The following is a 15,476-nucleotide window of genomic DNA, read 5'->3' as shown; positions in this document are numbered from 1 at the left end:
CTGACCCATGTAGAGTTCTTTTATGTCTGAATCTGTCCTTATTGCATTTTCTGTAATTCTCTGCTGTCTTGAAGAGCTTTTAAAATGATAAGCAGCTTGGTTGCAGCAGCTCTGGTTGCTGGCTCCGCCTCTCACCAGTTTTAAAATGGTTGGGGTACCTACCATTACGGCCAGGTAGGAGCTGCACTCAGCACTCTGAGAGGGAGCATACAGCGCACTTTTATCTGATCACTGTGCAGCCTGGAAACATCTCTGTATGGAAGCGGGAATCCACAGTGCTCCCCTCCAGTGCAAGCCTCGTAGACCTGATCCTGCCACCTACCCAGGCATAGAGCACCAAGCCACAAGCATGGTCTCAGCCAATTTCCTCCTGACCCCGAGTGGGTACACGAACATCCAAGCCCACAAATGCTTTTCAAAGACTCCATAGCCAGAGTTTGCGCTGGCCGCTGGCAACATGGCCCAGGAAGTCACGTTTTAAAACCACACGTCTTTTTGTTGTTGTTACGGCTAAATCACGAAAACCTCTCTTAACGGAGCTGCAGCAAGCTCTGGAAAAGAAATGTAGTCAAACTTTGATTTTTGGGTTTAGAATTCCTTTTAAGCCCTCTCAGGTGTTACATGTCCACCACGTTTATGCCAAATTGTTGCAAAGAGCAGCTTGTTTGTCCCAGCCACCCAGAACCAGAGGTGACAATCATACAGGTGGTAAGAAAACCTCATAAGGATTAGGGCAGGGTTCTGTTCTTGTGTTTGCAGGAAAATTTCTTCAAAGAGTTGAGACTTTGGACATCTAGGTGCCTAAAGATGAAAAGATAGCTATCCAGGAAGAATCAATAAGCAAAGAGAAATCTGACTTACGATGCTGTATTCTCTGCATGGTAAAATTTGATTATCTGGACATGTATACATCTCTACATATGCTTTAGATACATCTAAAGAGCTTGCTTTAGAGTTGGATGATGGCTCTATCCTTCTCTAAATCTAAGCATGTTAAAAAAAATTCAGAATTTCTGTCTCAAGTCAGGAGCCATCTGGTATGGGACAGAAAAATAGATTTAAAGGAAATATTTTTCTTCATGCCCTTTTTGTCTATTTTGTATCTTTTGTTGAATAAATGTCTATATGAATAATGCTTGCCGGGCGGTGGTGGCTCACGCCTTTAATCCCAGCACTTGGGAGGCAGAGGCAGGCGGATCTCTGTGAGTTCGAGACCAGCCTGGTCTACAAGAGCTAGTTCCAGGACAGGCTCCAAAATCACAGAGAAACCCTGTCTCGAAAAACCAAAAATAATAATAATAATAATGCTTAAGTTTTTAGCAATGAACAGTAGATTTTCCTGCAGTAATCTTTGAAGCTTCCAGGAAGAAGATGGGGCCCCCTGGTTGATATGACATCAGGATGCTGATAGCGCTACTGTGAGACTGGTCTTTGGGTACCAGCTGAGGAAATGGTGAACTTTTTTACAATGTTCTGGCCAGAAATCCAAATAAGAACTTCAAAACAAAACAAATAACACTATTGACTACTCAGAGACCATTTGCAGTTATACAAAACAGCAATCTTAAAACTTAACCATCATTTACTTATATAGGATCGCATAGAAAAAAAAATCCCCATAACAGCAAGAAGCAATTCTAGAAGATAATGTACCCTGTCCCAATAAAGTTTGTCCTCATGGTTAAGGACACCATTTAGGGGTTTATTATTGTATAGAGTTGGGAATTGGGGTGGAAATTTTGTAGGCCCAGAGATCTCAAAAAAGAAATAAAACTGAATGGGATGGTACAATTTCAAAATATATTTGTTATATTGAAAATGCTCCTATTTCTGTTTGCAATGTTTGTACAGCTATGCATAGTTATTTTGTTAGATTTTATGCATGCGTGTTTCTACCTCTGTTTAAGACATTTTTATATTGATACAATTTTTAGGTTGTATTTATCATATTGCTTGCTATATTTCTACCTCTGTTCAAAATATTTATACATTGTTTACATTTTGAGGTCATTGTCCTCATTTACTGCACAATTGTTTAAAGATTGTTTAATATTCTGCTATGAAGTCTTAATCTTTAAGTTACATAGGTATTAAGTATTATAGGTCAGTAGTCATTCATGTTTATTAATACTTTTAGTCAGACTAATTTGGTCCTTTAGATACATAGAGATTGTATTCATAGATAGGTGTAACCTTCAACCACTTCAAAGATCTGTGGAACATGCATTTAAATAACTTAGGATTCTGTTGATGTGAGACACAATTACTCCTGGCAGCACCAGTCTATTCCCTAGCGAGAATTGAGCACCAAATACATTCCACTTGGAGTTTGTTTTCTTTTTGGCACAACTGGCCTTTGGGCAAGGAACTGCCCATGCCTTGACCACTGACAAAGTACACAATGTCCAGACTGGACCCAGCAGGATACAAGGAAAAAGACTGCCAAACCTAGCCAAGAGAGGGTAAGACAGTTCTGAATATTTTTCTGCCTCTAAAAATGGTCTGTTAATTACTCAAGGCCTTATCCAAAGTTGGTTGCTTAAACATTGCAAATGAGACTTTGGGTGATTGTGCAGTCATTTACCACACATTTTGGAAGCTGCTCAATTGCACTTTCTGCCTACTCAAGTAATGTTCGTTCTCAGGCCTTTGATGGGGTTGAAGATTAGATAGTTGTAGTTACTGTCCTCTTATGATTTAGCCAAGTCATTTCCAATACAAGATTTAGACTACGTAGAACAGAATGTTTGTTAAAAAAATTAGGATATGTTCCTTGCTTAATATTGTTTATTCTGGTTGTAATTCTTACTTTATACTTGATATCTGTTCCTAGTGTATCTCTTATTTAAACAAAACGGGGAGGTGCTGTGGGAACTCCTTTAAGATGCCAGCCCACTTGGGTATAAATGCAGCTGTAAAGCATGTCCTCATTCCTTGTGACTACTAGACTCGGTTCCTTTTCCCCATTTATGCAGAGGACTGTGATCTAGGACAATTATCTGTGAGTCTTCCCTAAATCAGTAACCCTTTATTATACGTAAATCTGTACTAGTGTGGGATTATTTTATAACTTCCATCATCGGGTATCTGGAAGGTACATTTGAAAAGAGAAATAGTCACAGTTTGAAAAAAGTGGATCTGTTACTTGGGAGGAGTAATTTTTTTTAAAAGCACTGTAGTTACTGCTTACCTGTAGGCAGTTACTTTGTAGATGTGACATGATTTTTATTCTTATTAAAGTGAATTGTCTTTTTTTGCTTAATTTATTGGTGTTCTGCATGTTATCTTGTATATATGAAAACTAAAGGCTTAAAATATTAATTTTAGACCAGGTTTTAGTTAATCTAGCTTATTTTTCTTCTGTAATCCTAGAAAAAATTGCTAATTTAAAATGAATAATATGAAGACTATTAACCACAGTCTCTTTATTTCTACAGAGGTTGCAGAACTTGAAGCTAATTTACCCTGTAAGTATAGCATGCTGGTCAAATTGGTACTATATAATGATGACATGAAAAAAATTGTTTTAATCACTTTGAATAGCAGAAAGCCTATATTGTATATGTTGGAAATGAATTATAGTTTTGGGCAAGAAGAATTTTTTTTGCAATATCTAATAAAATGAGGTTCTAGCTGGGTGTAGTGTCACGTGCCTTTAATCATAGCACTTGGGAGACAGGCAGGCAGATGTGTGATTTCAAGGCCAGACAGGTCAACAAAGTGAGTTTCAGGATAGTTGTAGCTATGTAGAGGGACCCTGTCTCAAAATACAGCAAGAGGTTTTTTTAGTCCTTCTGAATAGCACATGTAGAATACTGTCTAAAACATTTTGGAATTTTGTGGGTTGACCTTAGAGTTACTTCCATTCAGAACTGTAGGTGTTGTCGGGGAATTGTATTGAAAGGTTGATTTTGAAGCTGGGGAATGGCTCAGTAGCAGAATACTTGCCTAGCATTTGTAATGTTTTGGTTTCAGTCCCAGACATGGGGGTGGGGGTGGAGGGAGTATTTCTGACCGCTAAGGGAAAAGCAAAACCATATGCTTTAACTAATGCACCTTTAATTCCTGCATTCAGGAGGCAGAGACAGGTGAATCTCTTGAGTTTGGGGCCAACCTGAACTACAAGTGAGTTTCAGGACAGCCAGTGCTACACAGAGAAAGAAACCCCGTCTCTCTGTAAGAAAAAATGCCTAGGAAAGTAAATGTGCATGGGCATGATAGACAGGCAGGAGGGCGGAGCCCTGCAGCCAGGTGATAAACTTGTGTGCCTGCCTCCCTGCCTGTGGTTGGGACATTCCTGTAAAAAAGTACCACATGGTGATTTTGTTTTTGTATTCTAGTCCAGTCCGTCTTTCCACTGTGACTCACAGTGTGTCTTCATTAGAGAGCACAGAGTTTCCACTTAGAACTAGCTCGTGTTTGATGTGAGTCTTGCAGGATTTGGAAAAGATGTGGTCTGTTTCCCATTCTGTGGCTTAAACATCAGATAGCACACATTATCTGGCGTGCTGCTTTCACTCTTTCTGCTCTTTCCCCATGCTTCCCACAAATCTTCCACTCCTCATCCTGAAGAAGAAGCAGGCCACCACAATAATTCCTCGTCATCTGTTTAAAACCTTTTCTAAAATATTTACAGAGCCATAAGAATAGCTTTCTATGTGGCAGAGTAATTAGTAACTGCAGAATGAACTCAGAGCTCTGTATGAACAATTGCATAGAGGCTTCTCTGGAAATACACATCTCCTTAGGTCCTCTCGAACATAACAAAAACTAATTCTAGCGTTTTAAGCTTTGCACACTCTCTCTTCGTATGTAAACACACACATGTATATAACAAAATCTATATATATTTATATATATGAAAAGCCTTTTTTCTATATATATTTTTCTTTTTGATATTTATTGAGCTCTACATTTTGCTCTGCTCCCCTCCCTGCCTCACCCCTCCCTCCTAAAAAGCCTTTTATATATTTTTTTAACTTGACTTTTCTTGAACTTTAAACTTTGTTATTGGATTTTGGTGGTTTCATTAATTTTTAAAACTTCTTTTACTATGTATTTTTTGTATAATTTTGTATGTTTTGTGTTCTTTTGTATTTTTGGAAGGCTAATCCATTTCAGAGATTCCACATTTCAACTTCAGAGATTCCACATTTCAACTCTTGTTAAAAGAAAAAGGGTGCCAGGTATTAAAAACAAATGGAGAACACCAATCTCAAATAATGATTGAAGTATTTACTAAGCCTTCATTTCTTCTCACTTGTATCTTAAAGATTGTTTCTATTTTAAAAAGATAAAACACTTCAAGGTAGCATAGACAGGATTCTCTGGAAAGAAGTCCAGTAACACAGGAAATAATCCTAACAGTTAACATGGGGTTATATAAAATTAGGAAGTTTCTCCATAGCAAAAGAAACAATCACCATTGAGAAGAGACAGTCTACAGAATATAGAGAAAATTCTTTGTCATGGGCCCATGAAATGGCTCAGAAGGTGAAGGCACTTGTCATGTAAGTCTGGAGACTTGAGTTAGATCCCTGGAACTCAAGTAAAGGTAGAGGGAGAGAACCACCTCCATAAAGTAAGTTGTTGGCTGACTTCCACATATGTGCCATGAATGTGCACCCACATGCATCATGTATACACACACTAATAATTTTAGATGGTTTAAAAAAATCTACCATCTATGCATCAGACAGGGGATTAATATCCAGGCTATATAAAGAACTGTAAAAATTAAACAAAAACCTAGATCAATCAATAAACGAATTAGTAAATTTTAGACAGTTCTCAAAAGAAGAAATAGAAATGACCAGTAAGTTCTTGAAAAAGTGTTTATCGTCCTTGGCCATCAGAGAAATACAAATTAAATTAGTTTAGTGCTATAATCTCAACCCAGTTGTAATGGCTGTTGTCAAGAAAACAAATGACAAGACATCCTCCAGAGGATGTAGGAAAAGATATCCTTATTCATTCTTGATGGGAATAACCTTGCGTGATCACAGAAGTCAATATGGAATTCTTCCCCCCTCCAAAAAAATAGAACTTACATATAACCCAGTTATACCGGTCTAGGTATATACTCAAAGGACTCTCTTCAGTAATGAAAATGCACATATACACAATAGAATTTTGTTGTTTTTTTTGTTTGTTTGTTTTATTTTGGTTTTGTTTTTCGAGACAAGGTTTCTCTGTAGCTTTGGAGCCTGTCCTGGAACTAGCTCTTGTAGACCAGGCTGGCCTCGAACTCACAGAGATCCACCTGCCACTGCCTGCCTAGTGCTGGGATTAAAGGTGTGCATGCACCACCACCGCCCAGCACCATACAATAGAATTTTATGTAGCTGTAAAGAGAAATGAAATCCTGGCGTTTGCAGGAAAATGAATGCAGCTGGAGATCTTTATGGTAAGAGAAATAAGTGTGGCTCAGATAAGCTCCTTGGTTTTTTTTTTTTAAGATTTATTTATTAATTATGTATATAACATTCTGCCTCGATGTATGCCCGCACGCCAGAGAGGGCGCCAGATCTCAGTACAGATGGTTATGAGCCACCATGTGGTTGCTGGGAATTGAACTCAGGACCTCTGGAAGAGCAGCCAATGCTCTTAACCTCTGAGCCATCTCTCCAGCCCCTCCTTGTTTTTTCTCGTATATAGAATCTATGTAAAATGACACATAGATGTATCTGTATGGGGAAGCTAGCTCTAAAACTAGGAAGGGGGATCGGAAGAGACTAACATGGAAAAGGTAATAAAATATATTTATTCCATGGAAGGGGAAACTGACAGTAACTCGAGGAAGATAGGAAAGCAGCTTGGCAGGGGAATAGAGGGAAGGTTAGTGGGGAAGGGAAATGATTGGGTGTGATGAGTAAGGATGCATGAAGATGCCATGGTGAAACCCAATATTTTGTTAGCTAACCTAATAAAAATAATTATGAAAAGATAAGGGAATGAAGCCTGTTTTCAGTATATATAGTTCTAAATGTGATTTTTTGCAGAAAATCTTGACATACTGCTTTGAGTCTTATTTTCTTTTAAAAAAAAAAATATTTTTTTAAGATTTATTTTCAGCCGGGCGGTGGTGGCGCACGCCTTTAATCCCAGCACTCGGGAGGCAGAGGCAGGCGGATCTCTGTGAGTTCGAGACCAGCCTGGTCTACAAGAGCTAGTTCCAGGACAGGCTCCAAAACCACAGAGAAACCCTGTCTCGGGAAAAAAAAAAAAAGATTTATTTTCATTTTATGTGCATTGGTGTCTCACCTGTCTTCGTGAGAGTGTCAACCCCTGGAACTGGGGTTACAAACAGTTGTGAATTGCTGTATGGGTGCTGGGAATTGAACCTGGGACATCTGGAAAAGCCATCTTTCCAGTCTAAGTCTCTTTATTTCTAAAGTAAAGAATGTGGTAGTGTGTTTCTGAAACTGCTTCTTAACCTGTAGACTGAGCCCCCACCACCGCCACCACTGTAAAAAAGAAAGTATATCTTGGTCTTAAATTGCTCCGTGTGTTTTATCTCAGTGTTTTATATATGACATGCTTAGTAAATAGCAAAGTGAAACAAGAGTGTGAACTAATTGCTACTTTGGGGCTAACCTTGTTTTCGTGAATAGCCTGTGATCTCATACTAGTCACTGGACCCATTAGAACCTTCTTGTCATGCGTCCCAGTCAATAACATTGAACTAGATGGTTTTTAAGGTTATTTCTCACTGTATTTGAATCATCCTATTTTTGTTAAATTTTGTCAATGTAGAACTGAACAAGTGGGACTTTTATAAGCAATAACCTTGGAAGATACACCAAGGAATTTATACATGTATCTTCTGAGTTACATGAACATAGGAAGAGATTTCCTGAGTATTGTTTACAGATCTGAAAGGCGTTTCATAAGTGATAGCAGTCCTTCTGTATCCTTTGAAGGAGGCAGACAATGCAGTAGACAACTTCTCTTGACTGTGATGTCTCTTCTCAGTGGTGTGCTTGAACTGACCGAGGCCCTTCTTTCTTGGTAGCCAGTAGACCCAGAACATTGCTACTGAGCTCAGTGAAGCTTCGTTCCACAGAGCAAGCTGAATTACCAGTTAGGGTGTGAAGTTTTTGGTTTTTTGCTTTTCTGAGAAAGTGTGTCACTATGTAGGCTAGGCTACTTTGTTTGGCCTTGCAATCATAGAGGTCTGCTTGCCTTTGCCTCCCAGGTGCTAGAATTAAAGATGAGCATCCCTGCACTCAGGAGGCAGAGGCAGGTGGATCTCTGTTTTTGTTTTTTTCCTCCAATGTTATAGTAAATGCTGGGTGGCTGCTAACTCTTAAGGCATCTCCTTTTTAACTTGACTTCTGATGGACATGCATGTCTGTGAATCTCTTTGGTACAGAGTAAGTTGGATAGACGCTTAACCTGGTTCTTTCCATGTTTAGTTAACCTTTACCCACTTGACATTAATGCCTTTGAAGGATAGTTTCTTTCAGAGTAATTATCAAAATTCTCTAGTTAATAAAAAGAACTCTTCAGTGACCATTTCAAAGTTGAAATAAATAACTTGGTTTAGAATTTAGTAAGATGAGAATGGCTGGAACAACAACAAAACAGTTGAGTGTAGGAACCCATTTGTAAGTCAACACTGCTGACATGAGTCCAAAGGTTAGCTTTAGCTCAGCATGTGGATAGCTGCTCGTTCCAGACCTTCCTAATGGCTTTTTCTTTTGCAGGTACATGTAAAGTACACTTTCCTGATCCAAACAAGCTTCATTGCTTTCAGCTGACTGTAAGCCCAGGTAATAAATTCTCCTGCATACTTCAGTGTTTATGTAATTTTCAAACAGCAAGTGTAAAGGTCTGTCCAAATCTGTTTTTCTGTAGCATCTAAAGACTTGGTTAGATCTCCCATTCTTTATGATAAGGCCTATGTCTTGCAGCCAGATGGCAAGTGAATGTGAGGCACTCAGTGATGACTTCATAAAAACCAGACAGCTAATGCTACTTGCAGCGTACTGTTGAGTGTGAGTTTTGAAGTCCTGAGTGGGCTTTGGTAATGCTCCAGAAGAGCCTGGCCTGGGTGAAATTGCTTAGCTGCTCATCTGCAGCCCCAACCTACAGAGTGGGGGTCAAACAGGACAATATCAGGATTAAGTGGATGCACACCACTTGGGCCCAGGTTCTAGCAGACAGATTACCATCAGTCCTCCTTAGGACTGAGTCAGTGCCTAGTCTCCAGGCAGCAGCATATCCCCTTGGTCAGACTCGTTTAGTGAAGATACTGGAATAGGAGTGGCTGATCACCAACCCGTGTTGGCCTCCAGGAGCCAACCATGCAGTCAGTTCGTGCTATTTCCCAGTAGGTGGGGTAGGAAGAGTCAGGGAATCAATTCTCTGGGTTTGTCCAAGAAAAGCAAACCATAGGTATTCGTAGGGAACCACTGGAGTGGGAGCTGCATCAGCTGTGTCCCTTAGCACTTGCTGTCTGAAGTGAAAATGTTGAAGTGCCCAGAGGAGGACATTATTCCAAGGACGTTATCAGCAAAGAATTACGATGCAGAGAAAGGGGAGAGGGATAGAGGGGTGATTTGTCTTCAAGTCATGCTGACAAAATGTGACACTTGTTAAGGCTAGAGTGGGCTGACCTTTGGGGTTTGCTGGCGAGTAGGTGTCCAGAGCTGGAACAATTAGTCCTCATATGCCAACTTAAAGTTCATATTGTTACTTGAGCAGAGGTGCACCGAAAAAGAAGAAAACAGGATGGGGAGTTTTGTTGTGAAAATAGAGGTGTTGTCTTATTTGGGAGAGGTGGGGAAAGGAGTGAGGACTAAGAATAATGAGTCATAAACTAATTAAAATACAGAGGTACAGAATTTTGGTATGTGATGAGTCCATGAATAAAACATGGGCTTGTCTCTGCAAGGACAGTGTTTATAATAAGTATCCTGTTTCAAAATGTTTTTGCTAATTTGTAATTCCATGTACATTAGCTGCTTAGCACTAAAGAGCCTGAGGCAGGAAGTTCACAAATTCAAGACCATTTGGGCTACCAAGAAAAACCCTACTTTTAAACCTATATGAAGGTTTTACAAAATGCGCTGGGACGTACTTGTAACTTGGGTGTGATATTAGTTGCTTACCCCACATTTAGATGTGGGGTGCTTTGCATGCCTGGTATCTTTGTGAGTGGGTGTGATGGTGAAGTCCCTGCCCATTCTGAAACATTTGTGTTATGTGTCAAGGGGCACTGAATACACAAATGCCTTCTCTCATCCCAGAGTCACCATGAAAAATGTTTACTAAGTACTCACAGAAGTTTGTTTTTTTTCCAGACTGGTTAGTGTCATTTGGTTGTGTTTTCTGAGTGTTTCTCCCCTCTCCTTGTTTGCCTGTTTGTTTATTTCTACTCAGTCCTCTGAATGTGATTACTGAGATAGCATGGTCACACCTTTATCCTGTTGTAGGTTCTGTATTCACCATTCCAGCAGGTGATAAAACTTTTATTTTGGTGCCTGGGAATACATTGAACTGTTTGTTTAGCATGTTCTCTGGTAACTGAATGTAGGCTCTGATTGTGAAAACCAGAATCAAGAACAGAAAGCTTTGCTATTGATTGAATATGGCTATGGCAGAGATCTGCCCATTCTAAAAATGTGCCTAGAATTGTGATGGGGGCGGGGGGCAGAATTACAGTCATGCTCCTCTTAATGCTGAAAAGAAGTAGAGATGCCAAACAGGGAAGTTGTAACTCCGTGCCTACGTATGAAGGCGTGACTCCGAAGCTGGCTAACTTGCAGGCCATAGTCTTACAACTACATCTAAAAACTGAATTCTGCATGAGACCTAGGCCTTTGATGATGGAGGACTACACTATTTCCAACATCTGTCCTCGCTTTCTGTAGTTTTATGTTGTAATATCCCTTCATGCTTAGGAATAGATACACTTCCAGTGAATAAAAAGTAATTTAATGGTGAGACAGAATAGTCCTAGTAAGTGAGCACAAGTCAAATGGAGCAAATCAAGCAAGGACCCAGACACTGGCCCAGCTCCCAACATTTGGGCCATGGAATTTGCTTCAGCCCTCATAACATGGTGTTGGAGACTTTAGACTAACAGGGCCATAAGCTTAAAAATAACTGGGATTTATTTCTCTTATTTTTTGCGATTGTTTAAGACAGAGTTTGCATGTAACCCGGACTGGCCAGGGGCTTACTATACAGTTTGGGCAGGCCTCAACTCAAGAACTCGCTGCCTCAGCCTCTTGAGTTAGGATTGTAGGCATGAGCCACCATTCTTGTCTTACCTTTTATGTTTTGTTTGTTTGTTTGAGTCAGGGTCTTGCTATGTAGTTCTCGCTGTCCTCTACCTCCTGAGTGCTGGGATTGAAAGTACATCACTACACGCTGCTTAGCTTTTACTTTTTAAAAATGAGTTTTACTGAGGAATAAAATGATAGTAAAATGTGCTGACCTGAGTTTATGCTGTGTCACCTCCATAACCCTAACTAAGATGAGAAGCGTTGCTGCATCCTGAGTTCTCTCTGCTTCCCTCCCTCCCCATCACTGGTCCTTTCTGATTTTCTTACCGTAGTTGAATTTTATTTGTGTGAAAACTTTTTAAATGCGTATATTGTTCCCTTCATTTCTATCTGAGTGGAATTTCCCAGTCATATGAGAGATGTGCCTTCTGTTTGAATTGTAGGGTTTGTTGAGGCAAAGGTTGTTTGGAATGGTTGTTTATCCTGCTAATGTCCAGGATATGTGGTGATCATGCGAAGCCTTACATGTGATTTACCGTGATGTGTCATAGTTTCACACATGAGATTTAGAGTCTCATTCATACTTTATCCCTGGTTCTTCCTAGTGATTTGTAATTTCACTGTGAGGTTAACAACTGTGAGAATAGGGTAGATTTTAAGAACAGATTTTCCCTCCTTGGAGACTCTTTCCAAATAACCCTAAAAACAGATGGCATTTCCCTTCTGTGTACTAGAATTGTGGTGTGAGCTGTTTGCCAGCAGTGTCTTCTGACTCTGAGGAAACAATCATGCTCTTTTCTTCACCCCTTCCGAGAACTCAGCTGCTGTGATGCTTGCTTGTGATGGTACTCAGTGGACCACTGTCTCACCTAATGGACACACAGTGGGTTTCTCCCCTTCCCTAACACCCAGCTCCCAGCTGCATTCTCTTTGAGAATTCTCAGGCCATTCAGTACCATTGTTATAAATAGCGTCTGAGCTGAGTTGTGGCTCAGGAATAAGAGTGCTTGCCTAGACATTCTGGTGGTCTCTGTAAAGGTATACGGAGAGGGCCAGTGAAATAGCTCATTGGGTAAAGGCACTTGCTGACAACCTGAGTTCAATCCCTGGAGTTCATATTGTAGAGGGAAATTCCTACAAGTTGATCTGACTTCCACATTCACATCTCTATGTGCATTTGGGCATACTAACACTAAACCCTCAACACACTAAGATAAGTAAGTGAATAAGTAAATAAATGAAATAAAAATTAATGTATTCAAGGCATGTTAAGTGTCCAAAATAGTATGGCATTTAAATGGTAAGTTTGGGGGAATTTAAAAAATAAAGCAGCATTCTGTTTTTCAGTTCCATGTGTATCTTTATGTAGCATAGATTTTTCCCCCTTGCTTTATTTTTTCAGCAATCATGTTTAGCTCTAAACCCTCACTGCTCTCTACCTCATCTCTCTCTTATGTCTTGCCCTCACCCAGAATCCTCTTTAAAATGCACCCTCCCTCCTTCTTCCTATTGTTGTGGTCACCTTCACTATCCTCTTATTTGTCCTCTTTTCATTGGAATGTAAGCTTCCCAAGGGCAGACATTGTCCCTTCTGTCCCCAGTGCTTAAAGCGGTGTCTGGCGTAAGGTAGATATTTACCACCAAGTCTTGCTGGAAGAAGCAATATGTTACAGTGCTTTTATGCTAGTAAACTGGCAATGAAGATGACTATTAGTGTTCTCCCCAGTAGAGCTGAAATTTGTGAATGAATATTTATTTATTTGGGGTTTTTGGGATAGGGGTTCTCTGTATAGCTTAGCCATTTGGAACTCACTCTGTAGACCAAGTTGGTCTTGAACTCAAAGATTTACCTGCCTCTGCCTCTTGAGTACTAGGATTAAAGTCATGTGCTATCACTGCCTGACCTTATGAATGAATATTACTTCAAGCCAGAAGCAGAAGTTGATTCAATACCAGGTTTCTTTCATTTGTCTTTATAGCTATAATTACTTTGTTCATGTAAGTAAGTTGACTGGCATGTTATTGTTACATCCTTTTGTCTTTGTACTTCAGAGGTGTCAGTCTGTTTTCTATTGCTGTGGAATTCATTACAGGAAGGGGTTATTTGAGCTCTGGTTCCAGAGGATAAATAAGAGTCTCACCATCACATCAGGGAGGCAAGGCAGCAGGCAGGCACAGTGGCAGGAACAGCTCACGTCTCAAACATCGAGCAGGAAGCAGAGAAAGAATGACCTGGGAATGATGCAAGGCTTTAAAACCCTAAAGCCACCCCCAATGATGTACTTCCTCTACCTAGACCATACCTACTATCCCCTGCCCAAACAGTGCCATCAACTGGGAACAAGTATTAAAATGACTGAGACTATGGGGGACATCTCATTCAAACTACCACATTTCATGGCCCAACCAAGCTTCCTTGTGAAAGGAAAACCTAAGCAATTTTCTGCTCCTAGAAAAGAACAATCAAGTTGGTAGCCAAACTTGGCAGTGACATCCATAGGGTGCTGGCTTTAGAGTCGTGAAGGATACAAGGCTATTTAAAGGGGTTGTAGAATCTTCTTCCATGGTTTCAGAGAGCTGCTGAAGCCAGGTATGTGGCAAGGGACTCCTTGCATGGAGGCCCTAAGAGGCCATTGCAAGAAGCTGTGGAAATGAATCTTGAGTTGAGATGTTGAAGATGTCAGAGCCATGGAATTTCTGCCGAGGATTGCTGCACACAGAGATTGGAACTAGCTCAGAAAGAGGTAGGCAGCAAAGCCTACAGGGCAAACCCGTCTGAACCCCCTAACATCAACTGTGGAGCTATAGGATTTGGGGTTTGCCCTGCTGGGTTTCAGTCTTACTTTGTCTGGTGTTAGCTTGCTGTAGCCGGATTCCTCCCTTTTGGAATGGAAATGTATACTCTCTGCCATTGTATGTTGGAAGTATGTAATTTGATTTTATATGGGGCTTACAACGAAGAGACTGCCGAGTCTCAGAAGAGACTCTTGAAGTTGAACTAAACACGTTTGCTTTATGATACGACCATGAGCCTATGGGACATGGGAGTGAAATGTGATTTGAAAGAGAATGCCTTGTGCAGGTTCCGTCATTTTAATTCTAGGTCCCAAGTTGTTTGACATTGTGTGGAGGAGGCTTAGGAGGTGTGTGGCCTTACTGGAGGAAGTATTTCACTTGGGGTGGACTTTGAGGGTTCACAGCCTCTCACCATTCAATTTGCTTTCTGCTTGTGGTTTAAGATGTCTTAAGCATGCCTGCTGCCATGTTCCCTGCTATGAGAGTGGTGAGTTAAATAGATTCCTCCGTAAGTTACCTTGGCTATAGTGTTTAACACAGCAATAGAAAAGTAATACAAAAGATAAGTTCAAAGTTAAAACCAAAAATCATAAGTATTTTCATGATCTTGGAATTGATTGCTAGATCTAGTATATATTTGGGCAGTGGTGAAAGCAGATTAGAAGAGGCTTGGCCAGCAAGGTACTGGGATACTTGGTAAGGTTCTGAGTCCTCATTAAACCCGGTTTGCTGACTACCGTCACAGCTGCCACTCATCCTGCAGAGCGTCTTGTTTTACATTAAGTCCTCAGAAAGGAGAATTTGAAGATGAATCATTTTAGCGTGCTTTTGCTGGCACCATAATGAAAAACCTTACCACATTCTTTGTACTTCATCTAAATCTTGGTGCTGCAGATTCATCTCATTTCTGTTTTCAGAATTGCCTGCCAAAGTACATTAACAGTCAAAGTACGTAGTCTTCTGCTCTCTGGGAACGTCTTCCTTCACTGTCTACTTTGAAGCTCCTGGGAGCTTCGTTACTTTGGAGCTAGCTGTGACTCTTGCTGGGTAGAGAACGTAGGGTGAGACATTAGGTTTGAGACAGTCCCTGGTGATTGCTTATTGGCACACTGCTCCTTGCAAGGGGAAGCAGTGTATTCTTTCACAGTAGTTTAAGATTGGAGTTGTCTCTTTGTTCCTTGATTTTCTCTGTGTAGTCCTAGTTGTGCTGGAGCTCACTCTGTAGATCAGCCTGTCCTTGAACTCGCCAAGATCCTCCTGCCTCTGCCTTCTGAGAGCTGGAATTAAAGGCATGCACCAACACTGCCTGGCATTTTGTATTTTTTTTTCTTTTGTTTTTATTTAAGGTTATCTTGGCTTATCTCTTACTATGAAGCCAAGAATAGCAAGCTTCTGTTCATTCTGCCTATACCTTTTTAGTGGTGGGATTACAGGTCGTCCAGCTTG

The 15,476-nt window shown here is 40.4% G+C and overlaps 1 protein-coding gene across 5 annotated transcripts in view; it reads left to right on the top strand.

Annotated features, from left to right (window-relative positions):
• Positions 1-15,476, top strand: part of Ube2f (ubiquitin conjugating enzyme E2 F (putative)) — a 50,036-nt gene that overhangs the window by 16,472 nt on the left and 18,088 nt on the right. For all 5 annotated transcript variants that reach the window (XM_057761532.1, XM_057761529.1, XM_057761528.1 and 2 more), the window contains 2 exons: positions 3,438-3,467; positions 8,709-8,774. In XM_057761532.1, coding sequence (XP_057617515.1) covers positions 3,438-3,467; positions 8,709-8,774 — 96 coding nt within the window. The remainder of the gene's footprint in view (positions 1-3,437; positions 3,468-8,708; positions 8,775-15,476) is intronic.

The sequence above is a fragment of the Chionomys nivalis genome, chromosome 2 (assembly GCF_950005125.1).
Source record: "Chionomys nivalis chromosome 2, mChiNiv1.1, whole genome shotgun sequence".
Taxonomy (NCBI): domain Eukaryota; kingdom Metazoa; phylum Chordata; class Mammalia; order Rodentia; family Cricetidae; genus Chionomys; species Chionomys nivalis.
This window is presented reverse-complemented; position numbering and strand designations above follow the sequence as displayed.